The 19947-nt window shown below is 45.0% G+C and overlaps 2 protein-coding genes across 3 annotated transcripts in view; one reads left to right on the forward strand and one right to left on the reverse strand.

Moving 5' to 3' along the window:
* Positions 1-19947, reverse strand: part of LOC133276202 (acidic leucine-rich nuclear phosphoprotein 32 family member B) — a 101684-nt gene that overhangs the window by 43909 nt on the left and 37828 nt on the right. The gene's annotated exons all lie outside the window — the stretch shown is intronic.
* The window catches only part of MLLT1 (MLLT1 super elongation complex subunit), a 29083-nt gene continuing 9411 nt past the window's right edge, over positions 276-19947 (forward strand). Inside the window, exons 1-6 of one of the 2 annotated variants that reach the window (XM_061466798.1) lie at positions 276-435; positions 3468-3648; positions 7135-7217; positions 15516-15659; positions 17464-17589; positions 19313-19858. In XM_061466798.1, coding sequence (XP_061322782.1) covers positions 424-435; positions 3468-3648; positions 7135-7217; positions 15516-15659; positions 17464-17589; positions 19313-19858 — 1092 coding nt within the window. In that variant the 5' untranslated portion in view covers positions 276-423. The remainder of the gene's footprint in view (positions 436-3467; positions 3649-7134; positions 7218-15515; positions 15660-17463; positions 17590-19312; positions 19859-19947) is intronic. The other variant, XM_061466797.1, reaches the window with a different exon arrangement.

Here is a 19947-nt window from a genome sequence, read left to right on the forward strand (position 1 = left end):
CCGCGGCCGATTGGGTGTCGCTTCTGCCCGTCAGGCGGAGGCGGGGCGTGACGGCTGCGCCCGGGCGGAAGCCCCGCCTCCAGGCGTGTGGCGGCGCGGCCATTGGCGGCGGGCGGGTGCCTCTCTGCTGGCGTCGGTTTCCGGTTCCGCGGGGCGGGCGCCGGGGGGGTGGCGGGGCTGCTGCCTGTGAGTGACACACAATGAGGCGAGCGGCGGCGGCGGGGCCGTGAGGGGCCGCGACCGAGGAGGCGGCGGCGGCCGAGGCGGCGGGGAGGGGGGTGGGGGGGGACGGACGGAGGAGCGGCCTCGCTCGGAGACGAGGTTGGAGACGGGGGAAAGAGACCCCCCCCCGCCGACCGGCCAGCGTAGATCGCCGCGGCGGGAGCGAGCGAGCGAGCGGGGCCCGCGGTGCTGCGCCCAGCCATGGACAATCAGGTGAGGGAGCGGCCCCGCCGTGCCGCTGCCGGCGGGAGGCCCCTCGGCGCCGCCCCTACCCCCGGGTGGGGGGGGAGTCGGGGGGGGGGGCACGAATGGGGAGGGGCCGGGCTCACCATGCACCGGGGAGGGAACCCCAGTCGTCAGGGGGGAATGGAGGGGTGATTCCCCCGGTGGTGCTGGGGGGCATCGCCCCGCTTTGGGGAGGCACCCCCGTCCTCACACCCCATCCTCACACCCCCTTATAGAGGGGGGGGGTTGTTCAGCCCTCGCCCCTTCCTGGGCGGCCGCGCTGCAGCCTCGCCCGCGGCGGGGGGTGGCAGCAGCATTTCCCGCAAATTCCTGCCCGGGCTTCTTTAACGGGAGGGGTGGTGCCGGCCTCGGGTCGTCTTCCCCCCCCCCCCCGCACACACACACCGCGGTGCAAAGTGTTAATGCCACCGGCGGAGTCCTCGCCGCCCTGCGGGGAGCCGCCCGGTAGCTGGCGGGTGGCCGCGGTGCCGCAGCGGGCGGGGATGGAGGCTGGAAGTTTACCTGAGGTGATGCCGAGCGGGCGGGCTCCGGTCCTTTTGTGTGCGGGAGCAGGTTACCTGCGAGCGGGGCGCGGGAGGGGAGCCCCGGCGGCCGCGGCATCAGCCCCTCGGCAGGGCGATGGGGGGAGCTGGTTACGGCTTTCAGGCAATTAGCACATCAAACAAAAAACCGGCGCAGCCTTCCGAGTGTTTGTTGCGAAGTTGAGGAGCAGACGCCTTTGTATTATTACAAATTGTTTGAATAGGAGCCTGATTTCCCTTTGTTGAGAGACACGCTTGGAAAAGAAAACCTCCATTTTCAGCGGAGCAGCTTTGGGTGTTTGTTATGTTGAGAGATCTTCTTTTCAAATGTGTTTCAACTTCTGGCTTAATTCATTGCGATTGTTAATGGGACCGATATGTGAGGAGTGTGGCGAGTACAACTTTCACTCTCAGTTAAACACTTCTCTTTTATCTTTAATTTTGTTCCCTTCCACACAGCCCCATCTGTTTCTCAGCTAAAATTTCTCAGCCGTTTCAGCTAGAAAGGCAGATTTTGTAGCCTGACAGTCATTTGCACCTCTCTGGAGAGGGGTAGTAACTGGCAACGGTAGCAGGATTTAAAGGGTAATTATGGAATCGATAACATGAAGCTGCAGAACAGCCTGGCTCCGTTATGTGAACGCTTGCGTGAACGCTGTGGGAAGTATCCCAGATAAAACAGGCCTGCAAGCCCCCTCCTCCGTGAGCTTAGGATTTAGGCAGGCTGTCTTCACATAATGCTCTTCCACCAGAGGAGAGGTTGCTGTGCTTGGAGGGAAACACACCTTGCCTCTTTTCTCATTCCTTAATACACCATGAGAGACCAGACGGCCTCATACCTTCATTTTTAGGCGAGATGGGGAGCCAGCGTAGATAAGCCCTAAAGCAGAGAATGAGGAAAAATGGCCTTCCAAGAGAACTTGCAGAGGAAGGTAACCTAAAGAAATGTGGTGGTAACACCAGTGAAGCAATTAGATGAGCTTGTCCCTGAGACTTAGAATTGATGTGTTGGATGGCAGCTGAAGGTATTTTGCTATAAATATAACTGCCTGAAAGAGCGCGTTAAGGCTTATGGTTGAAATTAGAACTGGACTGCAATTTGGGAGGTCGAGCTTTGATGCCTGGTAGTCTGTAGACCTCCTGTGTGATCTTTTTACAAAGGAAAGAATACGGCGATTGAGGCGCTTTTTCAGAAGGTATTAACCATGCTCTGAAAAATCACATTTCCAGCCAGTGTCAGGTGGGAGATGCAAAAGAATTTCTGAGCGTTAATTGTAGCCATACTCCTTGTTGCAGTTCCTCAATGGGAAAATGAGGGTAATACTTATCCTAAATGGCTGTGTAGAGCTCGAGAAGCTTTCTCTTTCCCTCTGCATTGTCTAACATCATGCCCTTGGCTTGGCTCAGTGTCCACCTGTAATGTAGGTAATGACAAATAACATTGTCTCTCCCACTGGTAATTTGAACTGCTGGAAAGAACAAAACACTTATTTTCAAGTCTTAGGTGAAGAAGGAGGGGAAGGACTAAAAACTACCAGCTTTTTTTTATAAGCTTCCAGTTGCTGAAGCTGGATTTTGCTGAGTTTAGTTTGCAATCACTGAGCTCCTGGTTTACTTTGTACAACATGTTCCTAAGTGTTCGGATACCTTTGGTGTTATGCCCTGTCTCTGCAAATCTTGCCCTAAGATTTGCTTGCTTTAACTTGTGTCTGAATCACGTTTGCCTTTCCTCTGTTACATATGTTTAATCCGTTTGCTTTCTTCTGACTGTGCAGTCTGCAGTAATACAGGGATCTTCACAATTAATTTAATCTGGGTTTTAAGACATTTAATGTGATTCTTGTGCTTTGAATGAGACACTGAATACACCTTCTCTGTTATTCAGTGATTAGAGGAGGATTTGTGAGCCCAAATCAGAATTAGGTTATTTTAGTGCTGGGTAGTGTGCAGACATGCTACATGGTAGCTTCGTCTTTGAGAGTGTGTTAATAAAATACATTTAAAAGACTAGAAGGAGCATCATAGTTTTATTCTAATGGATTACATATTCTAGAGAATATTATAAACCACCAATTCAGGATCCAATTTTTCATGTTTTAACATTAATTTTCTGTCAGTGCTGTGAATTTTATAAGCTGTGAACATCAAGTTCTGTCTCTGACACTTTCCAGAAATAAAGATTCTGCAATTAGGACTTAGCTGACAATTTCAGTAAGTGAGGCAGATAAACCTATCCCTCTCCTAAAGCTGTTTTCCCTGCAATGCTAATATTAGGAAGAAAATAGGTATGAAATGGTGGTAGGAGCTATTTTTATGATACTGTTTCTGTTGACAGCCCTGTAGTTTTGAGTATGAGATTAATCTCTCCATGCAGGCTGTTGTATTCCTCCCCTGCAGTGATATTGTTGGGGCTCAGCATTATGCAGAACATGTAAAGTATTTCATTTTGCTGATGGTTTTACCTCTGTTCTAAACCAGTGCACGGTTCAAGTAAAACTGGAGCTGGGGCACCGAGCCCAACTGCGGAAGAAGCCCACCACCGAGGGCTTCACTCATGACTGGATGGTGTTTGTCCGTGGCCCAGAGCAGTGCGACATCCAGCACTTTGTGGAACGCGTGGTCTTTCGGCTCCATGAGAGCTTCCCCAAACCCAAACGAGGTGAGTGTGTTTCTGAAAGTGAGTTATTTGGGCTCCTCTGTCTGAAAGAGCATTGTGCAAGTCAAGGTTGTCTCATACTGACACCTCTCTGTAAAATATCCTCTGCGAGAGGAGCAAAATGTGCATTGTGTACTCTTCAGCTGTAACCTTTACTGTCTTTGTTTGAGGAAGGTCAGGGCAAATGGGACCTTTCTTCAGATGAAAGGGCTGCGGGTGAGGTGCTTTCTCTTATTTAAGCATTAGAACATGCAGATTCTCAAGGCACTTAGTGACAGCAGAAGATAATTCATGTTACAGAATGGGAAAGATGTGTTTCATTTATTAATATTAGCTAACAAAAGCTGGAAGTGTGCGACAGGCGAGAGATTCTTAAATATTGGGCTTGTATACATAGAAACTTAGAATTACAGAGTGGTTTGGATTGGAAGGGACCTTAAAGCTCACCCAGTTCCAACCTCCTGCCATGGGCAGGGACACCTTCCACTAGAGCAGCTTGCTTCAAGCCCCATCCAACCTGGCCTTGAACACTGCCAGGGATGGGGCAGCCCCAGCTTCTCTGGGCACCCTGTGCCAGCGCCTCAGCACTTTCCCAGGGAAGAGCTTCTGCCTAAGAGCTCATCTCAGTCTCCCCTCAGGCAGGTTCAAGCCATTCCCCTTGGCCTGTCCTTACAGACCCTTGTCCAAAGTCCCTCTCCAGGTTTCCTGCAGCCCCTTTAGGCACCGGAAGCTGCTCTAAGGTCTCCCCTTAAGGGGCCTTCTCTTCTGCAGGCTGAACCAGCCCGTGTCTCTCAGCCTGGCTCCAGAGCAGAGCTGCTCCAGCCTTCACAGCATCTCCGTGGTCTCCTCTGGCCTTGCTCCAGCAGCAACACATCCCTCTTGTGCTGTTGCCCCAGAGCTGGATCAGGACTGCTGGGGGGTTCTCCCCAGAGCACAGCAGAGGAGGAAAGTCCCCTGCCTGAGCTGCTGCTTGTGCTCTGGTGGTGTAGCCCAAGATACATGCTGGAGCGTGTTGACTTCTGTGTTGCTCTTTAAGTAGCTTTCAGGATTCTTGCAGTTTCTAATTGTAGAAACTGAACAGGCAATCTTCTGCCTGTTCAGGTAGCATTAAACCCAGCAGAAATCAGTGATGCCAAAGGGGTGATGTTCTCTTTTCCAGTGGTATGGATGTGTGCAGGCACCATGCAGTTAGTGTGGTTGGGAAGAGCATACAAACTATAGTGTTAACTTTCTGCTGATCCATTCTTTGCTCTTTCTGACTGTGCAGCAGTGTGAACCTTATTCTTGGCACGGGGCAGCAGAAGCACATGGTTGAGGTGGAAGAGCAGGAATTGCCCTTTTCAGCAACAGCACAGAGTTAGATCTGCTTAAGATTGTCTAACTCCGTCTGCAGTGTTCTGTAGTGTTAGGAGGAGTGCTGGCTGCCCCAGAGAGTTGCTGTACACATCACTTACAGCGTGCAGTCTTTGAAATATTTCACTGGAAGACTGTTTACACAGGATGTCTTAGGGCTTCATACTGTGTTGGTACCTGTGAGAGCCCACAGTGGAAAGGAGCTCAGACGTTTTCAGCTCGTAAGGATGTGAATCTAGGCTGTGTGTTGTTAGTGTATTCTTCAAATGGAGGTAGTAAAACTGATGTATGATCAGCAAATGCAATGCAGAGTTGAAAGCTAATTTATAGAACAAAAGTTAGAAGCTGCTGTGCTGCAATTTTTGTCATCTGCTATAATTACTTTATTACAAACGACTGTCTTGAGATAGTACCTGGTCTTTGCTCAGTCAGTTGCCATATCATTTACCTTTAAAGACAAGTTTTTTCCCCATCTCTCTGCTGTGATTTCTTAAGCTTGCTCCTAGTGCCAGCTTGCTTTTGACCAAAGCGTGTCTGGATTGTACAGAAATGCTATGGCAGATGCACACTATTTCTAGATCTATTTGAATGGTTTCTTCAGATGGTTTGCTCTTACTTGGAGCAGAATCTACTGGGGAAGGTAGGCTTGTGCTGCGAGCAGATTGCCTATGTAGTAGTTTTAACTCCTTTGAATAGAGCAGCAAAGGAACAAAGGCTGCTTGGCTGACAGTCTGAAGTTTCCTGCTGCCATATTGGCACTGTTCTTTGGGGCTTTCCCCCCTAAATGATAGGCTTCTTATATGAAATTCAAGTTAAAGCAAGTCTAGAGATACTAATTATTTTTAGATGCACTCTTTTTTTCACACTAGAATTTTGAGTGCTGCTTCCTAGCACCTTAGTGATGGTAGAAGTGCTTCGAGCTGGGATAATGTAGCTACATCAAAGGGTGATAATTTGTGTGCTTTTCAGGTTTGAGGTAGTGTTTCCTAATCATATTAATTACTTGGGATTCTTTAGAGAAAGTAAAAAGATTTGCACTGAATTCCTCTAATTACTTAATTGACTTTATTTACATATATTGTAGTGCATAAATTACGTGCAAGTGCATCTGGTTCTTGAGGGGGAGAATCTCTCTCTTGGTCTCCTGTTTCTTCTGGCAGATAAATGCTAATAAGTGGTCCCAGAGTCCTTCATGTGGGCTGTCGCTGTGCTGAAATGCGGTGGTAGGTGATGGGAAGGGATCAGTAGCACGAGGAGACAACAGGTAGCAGCAGGACAGGGGGAACTGAGGCAGGAAGCAGCTTAATTTCTTAGAAGAGATTAACTTTTGTAATGGATGTTTCTGCCGTAAGCGGCACCGTGACCTTAGCAGCAAAGCGTTTAACCTCTCCCTGCTTCCTTGTGTGTGGAATAAATAGCAGTTCCAACCTGCCCTTCAGGTTTGGTGCAGAGGTTGTGAATGCTCCATCCCTGGCAGTGTTCAAGACCAGGTTGGACGAGGCCTTGGGTGATATGATTTAGTGTGAGGTGTCCCTGCCTATGGCAGGGGGGTTGGAACTAGATGATCTTAAGGTCCTTTCCAACCCTAATTATTCTGTGATTCTATGATTCTATGAGGCAGCTTGTGCTGTGGCCGTTAGGTAATTATGGAGATTGAGCATTGCAGGAGAGCATTTCAAGGGAAAAAAAAATTCCGCTTGCGTGGTGTCGTGTTTTTATTAAGAAATATGGCCATAAAGTACATTTTACCTTTCTGTGGTGTTCCAATTCCCACCTTTTGGGTCTTTGCCTTATTTTTTTTTTTATGCAAGATGGCTTTAAGTGGCAGTTTGCATTGTTGTGAACCAGCACAGCAGTGTAATTGTATCTCCCTGCAAAAGGGGGGGAAGACTCTCACCCAGGCTCTGGCATGGAGTGTTTTATGTTTCCTTTCCATGGGAGGAGCTAAGAACAGATTTTCATGTTCCTAACTAAGCCTGTGCCCACCATCTTATTTTGTTGGGATTTTTTTCACAAAAGTCACTGTTTTAATGTATCCTGAGTTGTCAGAGCCACATTTCTCATCTTGCAACTTCTTTTTGGCTCATAGTAAGTTGCATTATATTCAAAGCTAACAGTTGTTTGTTCTCTTTTCAGTGTGCAAGGAGCCCCCTTACAAAGTGGAGGAGTCTGGCTACGCAGGCTTCATTATGCCTATTGAAGTGTACTTCAAAAATAAGGTAGAATCTGATTTCTGGTCTTCTAATTGTTTTGAGCTGTGCCAGAGCCTGAAACTGCCTGACAGAAAGACTCTAAATTATGTGACTGTTTTATGTGTGTGTTTTTTATTAGTCTAATAAATAGAATTTAACTGGGAGTTGGAAGCTCCTGCCAAGCTTCAAAAGAAAGCTTTTGGCAGAAATGGAATTGTATAGAAAGGTAATATCAGGACATTGTGGTGGTCCTAGAGATCCTGAACACACTGGACCACGTGCAAGAAGCTTCTCTAGCGTGGATAATGCTAAAGCAGTTGAAAATATTTTATGCAAATAAACATAAACCATAGATTTTACAAACATTTGTAAATGCTGTTGGCAGTCAATATATTAAAAAATCAGGGGTTTTATTTGCAGTCTTATGAAATTAACTGTACAGGTATAAAATTTGTATAGGCCCAAGACAAACATTTGCATGTACAGGACAAGTATTTACAGCTATGTTAAAAATATTGTTGTTCTGATTCAGTTCTCTTCCAAAAAGAAAACACTGAATAGTTTAAATCTTAAGATGCATTGCCAACAAGTATATGCAAGTTAAAATTTGGGGTTTATTGCTTGCTTTGAGTCTTGCCACAGAGGTCACACGCTACACGCCTTGGAAAAGGTTATAAAAATATAGATTTGGGTGCTTGTGTTCATATTAACTCGGTTTGGGTTTATTTGTTGTGTTGAACATGAATACTAAATCTCTCTGGTTTTGATTAAATATTCTGCTGCTTATCCCAGAGAGGCAACTGAGATAAAGAATTTGCCCATTAAGCCACATCACCACACTGTGTGACCTCACCCCCTGCCCCTCAACCCTCCAAGCACAAGCCATTCCCCTGCTTTTGTTGACAGCAGACCACATAGAACAGCATAATTCTATTTAACTTCCTGGAATCTTTTCCCTTGCAGCTCCCACAAACACATCTATCGTTTCCTTCTCGCCTCACTCCTAGTATAGAATATTCTCCTGGCCATGGTGTTTTGTGAATTATTCACGTTTTAGTTTGGGTTTTGGCAAACCACATTCCTTTACCCCCGGTTTATGAGTCTGAGTAATAAACCAAGTAACACGACTGAACCACAAGAAGACTTGTAAACCTGGGAACGCTTTGCCCTCAGCTTTCTTTTGGGGGGTGTGTGTGAGATAAGCCAAAAGGAGGTGAAGGCAGTTAGGGGGTAGGGATTGGAAGTTGATAGAAGCAGCTTTTTGGCAAACACTGAAAACTATGACTTGAGTGAAAAAAAAAAAACCTTAAAAAGCTTAAAAGTAGTTTGACTTCTGGTGGCTTTTCTGAGGTTTCATATGGAAATCGGGAAACTCTTCATCTGCACTGTGTGTTGGCTTAATTCAGGTTCAAAATCTGCCTTTTCATTCCTGATCAGAAACTGTGAACTTCTCCATGGTGATGTCTTGTAAGGGGAATCTCTGATGGCTGTGGTGGCTGAACTATGTTTTATTTCTACTCTTACCTTTTATTTGCCCTTCCTTTCTTCACTCAGTCTTCTCTCACACTTGCCCTTTCTCTGCAGGAATCCAATGCCTTTGTCTTTCACAGGTCCTCAAATCTTCCTTTCTCATTTCTGCCTCTCCTGTATTTTGTTGTAGGTGCACTTGTTCACATTGACAGTTACCTGATTTGTGTTTCCTTTCTCTGAGCCCCTTGTATTCCTGTGCTCCTCACAGAACATGGAGCCAGCAGCTTTTCTGAATCTCACTCGATTTCGCACCCACCAGGGTCATCACTTCTCATTGTTCCCATACACATGTGACTGTGCAGTTGCTCTTTCTAGTCTTAGGGGTAGGATGGCTTGTATAAATAAGGGAAATAGGTGGTCTCTCTTCTTGGTGGAAACAATGGGAGTAGCTGTTCATTTAGGAGAGGGTGGTTTGGTTTTGGCATTTTGGTCTTCAGAAACATGGAAAATGAATAGAATGCAGCAGGTTTAGCTGCAGACTTGTTTTCAAAGCTGCAGATCTTCAAAACACCCTCTTTACCCTCTTTTTGACATGCCTGCATTATGGAGTTCTCTCCCGTTTCTAAGCTGATGGGCAAATTGATTAATTCAGGAGTTTGAGTGCACCTCCCATTATTAACTTGAGGCAAGAGGGGGCTGAGGAAAAACATGATAGAGTCTGTCTTCCAGCATGTCGTTTGAACAGACACATTTCCAGGTTCAACCATGAACTTTAAATACATAATCTGTGCTGAAGTTGCTTGAAATTTCTTTTGCTGCTTAAAAAAAGTATTTTTTCCGTCCTGATGTCAGCAAATGTTGTGTTCTCTGCACATTTGGAAGCCAAGTGTGGTACTTAGGATTGCTGGAAGCTTAGACGCTGCCTGAGGATGTGAAGAATTTGGCTCCTCTGACCACGACTGCCTGGTGCTAATGCCATCTTGAAATATTAAGAGCTATTAATTCTTTTCAGTAAGTGCAGTCGCAGGAAATGTAAATACTTCTGCAAAGATAGGAGCACAAAGACAAAAGATAAGCAAAGGCTGAGATATTGCGGATATGAAAAAGAATCAGGAGGAAGAGGAATGGCAAAGGCTTTGAATACAGCCTGTGTTTTCCCTTGCATTAAAGAAAGTGACATTAAAGCACCAGATAAATAAAACTCTTTACTACTTTGAGACCATATGTTCGCTCTGATCTCTGTAAACCTGTTGACACTGGTGAGGATCAGCTGTTGTGCATGGAGTATATATTGTTCTGAATTGATTACAGCATTTGGGACTCATCCCTGAGTAACTCTTTTCAAGTAGCTGTTATGTACGGGCTGGTTCTGGGGTCGAGAAGAACATGCTGTGTGGTGGGTGGCTGGGCAGGAGGAGCCGGGGGGTCTTTCTGGCCATATGCTCCCCACATTCTAGCACGTTTTTGTTGATGTGTGTCCTCTCACTTGAAATGAGAGTCCTAAAGGCTTTGGGCTTTGTTTATCAAAGCATTTTAGCTTTGTAAAGGTGAGAAGAGAAAGGATTTAAAGAGGCAGTGAGCTAATCTGTGGAGGCTGATCTTTGCCATGGTTGGCTGGAAGTGTTTTTCCACAGTTTAATCCTTCTTTCTTAGCTGTTTCCTTTCCCTGTTCTGTTACTAGGATGATAAATAGTGGTTGTCAGAGCCCGTGTACGCTTTGCTTTGCCTAAAGAAACATGGGCCTGTTCACTGCAAAGGAACATTTTTACTAAGAGTGGCTTAAGAATGGTTTTAATGAACTTCATCAGGCAACTTTGCATAATACTGCCCATTAACTCTTTGTGTTGGAGTAGTCTCTTGGTGTTGCCGGTTGGGAATAGGAGTCTCCTGGCCCCACTGAAGCTTTCGGTGCCTTTCTGTTCAACAGGGAAGTGTCAGCAGAGTATTAGAGGAGGTGCAAGAGCCTGTTTTTATCCTTTACAGACATAGCTGTGCCTTGTGGGCATGTGTTTGTCCTTCCTGTGCTGTAATTCAGCTCCTCAATAAGTAGGTGTTTTCTCAGTCTTGTCATTTGAATTACAGAACATGTATTTTGAATACTGCTGTGAACCCGGGCAGTTTGCGTGTCTGAGCTCTCTGGAGAGGCACAGTGGCCTGCTAGAACCTAGCCTGCTAGAAGAAATGGCCGAGTCTCAGCAGGTTGGATGTTAAAGCACGGCTGACTAATGGCAGCAGATCATTTGGGATTGTGGGAATGAAAATGTTCCTGTGCTGTTTCGGTGTTTAAATCCTTTGTGTTCCTATAATGAGGGCTGCTGTTAGTGGCTTCTGGTGCTTGAATCAATACAAACTGGGTACAATAAATGCATTGCTGTTCCTCTACTGCTCTTCCTCTTCCCTCTCCCCCACTCAATTGCAGCAGTCTGGAGGCCTTTTTTCATGGCCTCATTGTTGTCTCCAAACACATCTCTTGTTGTGGCATGTGTTGTAATCTGGAGGCTGCAATACAGGTATGACTTTGGTATTCATCCCGTTATGTTTCCTTGCATCCTAATCAGATTAGACCAGTCCCCCCTCCCAACAGAAGCTAAAAGGTCCAGTGTATTTTAATGCTGTTCTGATACAAGGCAGATGATACTGATTGTGCTAAAACCTCTCTAAAGATGCTACCTCCCAGTTCCAGTGCTGGAGGTAAAAGGCTTCCAGTATTTACATAATGAATACCTGGAACGTGGGCTTTTCCTATTAGTGAAAAGGGAGGTAGGTAAAGAAAGCAGAGAAATCTGTTTGCTTCTTCCAGATAGGTTCAAAATAAAAGCATGAATGTTTCACCCCTTCTGCAGCACTTATAGCTGTGATACAGAAAATACATAGAAAAGTAGGGGAGAAGGCAAAATTATTTGTGTTTTGAAGTAGGAACTTGGTGGAGATGTTGTAGGTGGGTTGTACAGGGGGTCAGTCAGAACCAACCTGTGCCCTTGGGAAGGTGTTGGCTATGAAGTACTCTAAGGAAGGTGGTTGAAGAGCATCTTTTTGCAAGAGACATTTGATTTTCCCTAACCAGTTGCGGTGTTATCAGGGGAGGGGTCTGCACAGGTTGGAGGAAGGGGGGAATAACTTTAGGCTGTTAGGATTTATTGATAAATATAGGAAGTAGTAAACCGTGTTGTTTTGTCAGTGGAAGCATGATTTGCTCACATTTTTTTGGTCTGTATTGGTTTACCAAACCTGCAGCACTTCCTTTGTGCTGCTTAGGAGCGGGGAATCTCTTTTTTACCTTTTTGTGTCCTAAGCTAGTGCACATTTATCAGTTTATCCATTTTTCTGTCGGAGCAGACTCTTCTCAGCATGGCACATCCATAGGCATCTGCAGATGCTGAATAGATCCCAGTGCCTGGTGAGGAAGTGTTGTCAAACATAGCAGCTTCACAGCTGGCCATGCCAGCATCATATCATCTATTTGTGAGAGCTAGTGGTTTCCTAAATGCTTGCCTTTGAACCGTGAGTATATTTGCCTAATTTTCAACCAAAGTCATGAGCTTCAGAGGGGGGGAATGTTCCAAAATGCTTGTACGCAACCCTGTAGGATCTCAAAAAGAGATACAGGTGTTTCATAAGTGCAACATAAGGCTGTTTGCTTCAGAAAATGGCTATTGGGCTCTTCACTTTTAACTGTCCTGTCTGAAAGCAGGTGGTGGACCAGTCAAACAGGTTGTACGAGCCTGCAAAGGGGGTTTCATTTCTACAGGCGGATAAATGGCTCTGTCAGGCTGGATCTATGGCAAAAGGGAAGTAGTGCTGGATGTTGTAGTTATTGAATAACCATGAGCCTGCTTCCTTGGTGTGCTAGGTTTTTGTAGATAATTTTGTTTTATGGCTTTCTAAAAGTGATTTACGAGCTTTATGCGCACGCTACCAGTGAAATGCTTTTGATTTGTGTCAAGTGGCAAAGGGCACACCCTGCCTTCAAAACAGGACAAGGAAATTTTAACAAAAGGCTTCTCAAAATTCCTCCTCTTATGAAAAGTGCCAAAAGAACTTTAACCCATTACTTCAGAACAAAAAGAAAACAGCTTCAGCGTTCCTACCAGTGCAGTGGCCTCGCTGCAGACAGGAAGCTGGAGAACAGTAAAAATAAAGCTTAATGTGCTCAGCTTTGGGGCTAGGAGTTAGAGGGGGGGTGTCACTGGATGGAAGGAAGTTTACAGCGGCTGCAAATCAAAGCATAGCCACAGCTTTGTGGTCCACACTAGCAGTTTACTTCTCTGGCACCAGGAGATTTAAGGGGCAGATTCAGACTGAGCCTCTGAGGTGACTTGCTGAGAGGTCCTGGACCAGGTTAACCATTTCATGCCCAGAGTCACTACTGAATTTTAATCTGTGTAACTACAGTATCTACCAGTTAGAATGGATGTGATCCATCCTTTCTACAGCCTTTATTGGAAGCGAGGCCCTTTAGAGAAGCTTATGGTCTCAGAGAGCAACAAAATATTCACAGACCTTTTCAGTTTTGGTGTTGACATCAAGGGTTTAGTATCAGAAGATGGAATCAGCTAAGAGTAAATCTTGGCTTGTGCATATAATTGCTGCTCAAGCAGGAGGATGTAAAGTGCTGTTGCAGTATGAAAACACACTGCCTGGACCTATTGCACCTCCAAGCAGCAGGATGTGCAGATCCCAACATGTTATTTGGAAAGGCTTTGAAGTGCAGTGCTGTGGATTCAGTGTGGCTTTCCACTGAAAGTTAGAGGATGTGTAGGTTCAGGTCAATGGAGAGAGATTTTCCTTGGGTTTCTTTTTTTCTTTTCCTCCTTTCTCCCCCCTTCTTTCCCCCTCCTTGATGGTTGTTTGTAGGGAAGAACCTTTTAGTGAGGACCGGATGGATTAAGCTTTGGAGTGTCTTGAGCTGTAATCATTAGCTGAGCAGTGAAGGCAGTAAAGGAAAGAATGTTTATTTGCAGCTTTTTGCTTTGAGACTTTTGTACTGGTTCTTTTAGGAGTGCTGTAATCTTAACTGTTCTCTTGGGGGGGGCTTCTGATGGCCTGAGGCGATACAAAGGGTATTTTAATGATCATGGTACTTGGCCAGGGCTCAGTTCCCAGGGTGGTTGTGATCTCTGACTTGGAGAAAAATCACATTGAAAAATTGTCTTAATTTCACAAAAAGTGGGAACTTTTCAACAGAGGTGCAATAAATATTTGGGAGGGTTTCTGCTTTTAAATCTTTATTAAAAAAAAAAGGCATCTCTAAGATAAAAGGGAAAGGAATCTGCTGCCCTTCTCCTGCTCTGCAAGCAAACAGGGAAATGCCGAAGCAGAGCTCTGATAATGGGATGCTATAACAGCTTCTGACTAAAGCCTGCTTCTGCTAATATATCCAAGATCAATTTACTCTGTTGCAAATTAGGAAAACCATTTTAGAAACCATTCTTAGGCCACATTTGGATTTCTGTTCATCCTTCATTTAAGTTTATTAGACTTCGAGGGACCCTCTGCAGCTGCTGTTTGAACTTCAGTGTAAGTGCGCACATGCAGAGCTCACTAATGATTCAGTTAATGAGAACGGTCATAGAGAAGGGAAAACGACCAGGCAATGGATTTGGCAAGTATTTTTCTTTATCTTCCCATCATCTCAGTAGACACTGAACCCTTTGAAATATGTGGGAATTCTGCAGGATTTCTCCAAGGGGGTTTGAAGACCCTCATGTTGGTAGCATGTTCTTGCTGGTTAATGTGAGTTGGTGTGTATGTGCCTGTGTTTGGCAGCGAGGAGCCAAGACCTTGGCTCCCAGGTGAGCTCAGGGTACTGATTTTGATGTGAAGCAGGTGTGCTTACCACAGTTATTATTAGAGGTATAGTTTGTACAAGAAATGGCTTCTTTAGGGCCTTTAGTATCCACCAAGCAGCCAGCAGGAATCAGTGTGGTCTGAAGCTGTTTGACGCTTCAACCTATTTTCAGCTAATCTAATGGCCTGGGCTGGGAGCCTGCAGGGCCTGTTCCCACACAACAATGCAACTACACCAGGAAATCAAGCTGCTGGATATGAATTCTGGAAAAGACTGCTGAGCAGCTGCTTGATGTTGCGCATTGAATGAGGCATGTGGGATGCATTCATGTAAATACTGAGCGTACTGTAAGGCTCTGCGTGGTTCGCAGGAGAGTCTCGTTTGCCACATACTGAGTTTTCATCTTGAAATGCAGAATACAAGCTAATCCCAGGAAATAGCATCTCGGTGTTTGTAATACACCAGTAATACTCAATATTTGCAATGTTGGGAGGGGGGGGAAAAAGGGAAAAGCTTTCTTCCATTCTGCACTGCGAATGCAGAGTGTTGCTGTGGCAGGTGGAGCAAAACCAGTGAGGCGCAGATGATCGCCAACATGCATACAAACTCCAGTGAAAGTGCCCTTGGAAAGTTCAAAAGCCCAGGATATCTTCCTATTCAGCCCCTGCAATATGCATATTGAAAGGGTTTTACAAAACAAGTCATCCTTTTACTGTTGCTTTTAATCTTTCCTCGGTACCCACAGAGTTCCTGTGAGTTCAGAAGTTGTTCCTTCTCTAAATAAGGGATTATGCTTTTCTTAATATTTATTCTTATAGTTCAGTTGCTTCCCAAAGGAGACAGGACCTGGATTTCAGTGGAAACAGAGCAGTGGATATGGCTCGTGAACTTTCTTTCTTAGGAAGACTGGGATGGTTTTAAACAGACAGCTGTCAGTATCCTTGTCCATGTGTTGCTCTTGCAGTGAAAAGCCATGTCTGAGTTTCTGATGAACAATATGTTAACTTCAGGGACTTAGGGTGCTTGCCAAACTTCTTCCCTTTTCCCAAAGTCTGTCTTGTTTTTAGGAGGAGCCGAAAAAGGTGTGTTTCACATACGACCTGTTCTTAAATTTGGAGGGAAATCCACCTGTGAACCACCTTCGCTGTGAGAAGCTGACTTTCAACAACCCCACCAAGGAGTTCAGACGCAAACTCATTAGGGCTGGAGGGGTAAGTGCCAAAGGGACTGGAGGTCTGAGAGGTTCTGCTAAACTGAAAAGAGGGAGACTGAGATGAGCTCTTGGGCAGAAGCTCTTCCCTGTGAGGGTGCTGAGGCGCTCTCACAGGGTGCCCAGAGAAGCTGTGGCTGCCCCATCCCTGGCAGTGTTCAAGGCCAGGTTGGACACAGGGGCTTGGAGCAAGCTGCTCCAGTGGAAGGGGTCCCTGCCCGTGGCAGGGGTTGGAGCTGGATGAGCTTTAAGGTCCCTTCTAACCCAAACCATTCCATGATGCCATGGAATCATGTAGTGATCTTGTTCTGCTCTGGGGTTTCTCTGTAGCTGCAGCCCATCAAGTGACAGTGTTACTCCTGGTTATATGACTACGGCCCTTGAAGGAGAACTAAACCATTGCTGGTGTGATTGGTGGCACTTCATGCTTCAATTGAAATGTGACCATTAATATCAAAGCACTAAAACCTCTCCTGGAAATGGAGATCTGTGGATGTTGCACACTGTCCATCAATTACACAGTTATCTGTGACCTTCCTGAGCTGTATCAGTATAGAAAAGCTCAAGTAAAGGTAGAGGCTTCCTGTCTATTCCTCACTTGATTTTTTTACCACAGGAAAGCTTAATACTAAGTGCTTGCTGATCAGTAAATGCCCTCTAAAGCTGAGGTTGGCTGCCTGTGGCTAACAAAATAAAAATATAAAGAAAAATGTTTGAATATAGATTAGAAATAGGTGTGGAAGGAAAAAAAATAGCTATGCTCTTGAATGCACAATAAGATACAGATTGCTACAGTGGATGAGCTCTGCTTCCAGGAAAGTAATATTCTAAAGAGATGGTACCTAAATAACTACAAGACCTATGCAAATTAGTACAAGCCACAAAGTGCATGAAGGTTTTAAGCAGGCAGAGGATGACATGACTGTGTTCTGGGACTCCCCCATTTATCACAGAGTCATAGAATGGGTTAAGTTTTGTTCAAGGACTTTATTAAAGTTGCAATTCTGGCAGAATTCTCTTCTGGGGAAAACAAAACCAACATGTTTTGGGCTTGGAAAAGTTTGTTGATAGTAATCAGGAATGGCAAGTATTCCAAGCTTATCTGCCTAGCTCTTTCTCAGTGTGCCAGTGCTTTTCTGTCCTGAGCACAAAGAGGAGGGTGGTTATTTTAGCTGTAGCATGGCTAAAACATCACTTGCTTTCTATGGTTTTCATAGTACTAGGGTTTTCATACTTATTATATTCCTTACACATTGAGGTGTTCCATGTGTGATTCACTTTGGATGCCATTCATCTAGTGGGAATTTTGGACAGGATTATTCTGATAGAGTGTAGGGGAGGTAAGAAGGGAAGTTTCATGAGCTGGGTGCTTGGTGCTGAGATCTTGTCAAGGGGGGAGACCCCAAGGCCTGCTTTTTATTTCTGAATGAGTGAAGTCTTGCTCATTCCTTCAGATTTTTCTTGCTACCCTTTTGCAGGATAAGAGCATTTACAGCAGAACACACAGTTCTTGCCCAGAGCTTTATTGCCTGCTTGTGCTCAGAATATTGGCATTCCCTTTGGGAAAGATACTTGATATTACATGTTGCTTTTCTTTTTTCTGTGATTTTAGTGTTCTGTATTTGAGGAGTTGCCTTGAAACCGAACATTACCTAGACAATATCTTTTTATGGCCTTTAAGTAGGGAAAAAAACATTCAAAAGATGAATAATAGTGTGTTAATTGAGCAAGTGACTTAACATCATCCCGTGTTAATAGTCCATGTGACTTCACTCATACATCATTTTTCTTCTCTTTATTACTAGGTAATGGTGATGCCAGAAGGAGCAGAAACTGTTTCAAGGCCAAGTCCTGATTATCCGATGTTACCCACGATACCACTCTCTGCCTTCTCTGATCCCAAGAAGACCAAACCATCCCATGGGTCAAAAGTGAGTGAAGTGTGCTTTTTGTCCTCCTGAGGTGAAGAAGTCTTTCAGGACTGGCTGCTAAGAGCTTGTTTAGCAGCTGTTTCTGGCTACTTCTAATTCTGAAACCTTCCTTGTACTCCATAGGCCACTAGCTAATGGTCTGGAACTTAGCCTCAGTTAGGAGGCCTTTGTATGATTTGCTAGAGTTCTCGCCAGGGAAAACTCAAAAAGAAAATGAAATGTCCAAGGATGGGAATTTTTGAACCATATCTTCCTTCTGATCTGCTCTAGCAGATAAAGTTGAGTAAAGTCCTCTCCGATCATTCTGACTTGCAGCCCTGATGCTGAGGGTGGATTACGGGATCTTTCACTGTCTTGTCAGGAAAAGCTGTACTCCTAAGTCCTTGCATCTCTTAGTACGAAGGCTGAGTAGAGATTTGACACATTGTCTGTCATTAGAACTGCTTAGGGTAGTGGTGCAAAGAACATAAAACAGGCTGCACTTGGTTGCACTAGTGATTTGAAGACTTGATGTTTGCATCCAGCAGTATCTAGTTCTTGAGACTTCAGAAGAACCTTAAGTTTTCTTTTTTCCACTTATGATGAAGCTATTTTTATATAATTCTACAGGGAAGAAGCAATCCATCAGCAGTGTTTTGATGTGGATTATATACACTTTATCTGCCTGAACAGTCAGATATTAGTTGCAGTTCATTTTGTAGCGTAATTCAGTTATGATAGCCATTTTGTTCAGGGCTCTAAACACTTCTGGCTCTTCAGTCGTGCTTTCTGATGTTGATGTTATGCAAAGGAATAGAGATGACTCACCTGTTAGTGGCCAACTTAATTTTGGTTGGGAATTAAGCGTTAGAAAACACAAAAGACAGAAGAGAAATCGGAGGCTGTGACACAAGCTCTGGTGAAAATTGCCAGTAGCTGAAGAGACAAGAGGCTCCTGGTTCTCTTCCTCCAGGTTGCCCCCAGAGGTGCAGTTGTGTTTGCATCTCAGCACATCCAGTTCATACACCAGTATCTCCCCACAAGACCCACTTCTACAAGTGTGCATGTCGAGTTCACATGCAATTCACAACGGGAAGTACTCCTGTCCCTTCGTGGGTACCTGTGTCTTAGAATGGGTAGGGGCCTGCCTATTGTCTTAAAGCACTTATTAAAGGTGATAAAATGCTGATATCAGAGACTTTGCGCCTCTGATGGTTGTGAGGACATTAAGTATTTTTGCCAGTTGCAGGGAGATTGATGCAGTGAGCTGGGGGCTGTCAACCTAACTTGTATTTGCTGTGAATGGGATTTAACCTTAAAGTATCTCTTTAGTTGCTGGTTTTTTTTCTCTAAAATATGATGTGAAATACAACTTTGGGTAGCACAGCTAGAGTGAGCTTCCTCTTATCTGGGTTCAGATGTTAACCCTGCAGATTAAATCTGAACTAAACATCTGTAGATGTTTATAGACCTCCTTTTACAGGCCATGGGAAGGAACAGGCTTTTGTGAAGCATGTTTCGTCCTGTCCTAGTGTAGATGTTCAAGTGCCTGCTGTCAGTCTCGCCTTTAGGGAAATCTAGATGTTTAGCTCCGGGGTAGATAAGTACGTTGGGCATCTGCTGAGTGGATGTCTTATGTGAAACAAATGCTTCCATGTGATTTATGAGAATGTGTTTGATGCTGTGCTTTATGATGAGCTTCAGTTTCATACCTGGCTTGCATGTTTCTGTTGCTGAATTTTAGGATGCAAACAAGGAAAGTAGCAAGGCATCCAAGCCACACAAAGTAACCAAGGAGCACAGAGAGAGGCCAAGAAAAGACTCTGAAAGCAAAAACTCCTCCAAAGACCTTGAAAGAGAGCAAAACAAGCCTTTGAAGGACTCCTCGAGAAAACCAACTGAGAACAAACTGCCTAAGGAGGAGAAGGTGCCTCCAAAAGCTGCTTTCAAGGAACCAAAACTGGCCGTGAAGGAGACCAAACTGGAGAACACTTCTCCAAAGGGTGGGCCACAGCCGGAATTAAAGTCTTCCAGCAAGAGGCCCTCTAATGTGGAGTCACCAAAGCCTAGTGCCAAAAAACAGAAAAAGAGTAGCTCCAAAGGGGTAAAGAATATCCTAGGGACGTCTCCCAGAACCTCGTCTTCCTCGTATCCAGAGAAGAAACAAACCAAGGAGAAGATAAATGCCAAAGTGGAAAAGGTAAAACCTGAAAGCGAGGCCAAGGAGATCAAAAAGCCTGTGGAAATGGAGGAGTCGAATTCGGAGGATGAAACTTCATTTAAGTCAGAGGTGAGTAGGGATTTGTCCTCTACCAGAGTTTTTAAGCACACTGCTTCAGTCCCTGCATGAGAAAGCGATTCAAAACTACTCCTTCACAT

The sequence above is a fragment of the Pezoporus flaviventris genome, unplaced genomic scaffold (assembly GCF_033815535.1).
Source record: "Pezoporus flaviventris isolate CSIRO_AGI_PZ_B2104156 unplaced genomic scaffold, CSIRO_AGI_Pfla_v1 ptg000043l, whole genome shotgun sequence".
Classification (NCBI taxonomy): Eukaryota; Metazoa; Chordata; class Aves; order Psittaciformes; family Psittacidae; genus Pezoporus; species Pezoporus flaviventris.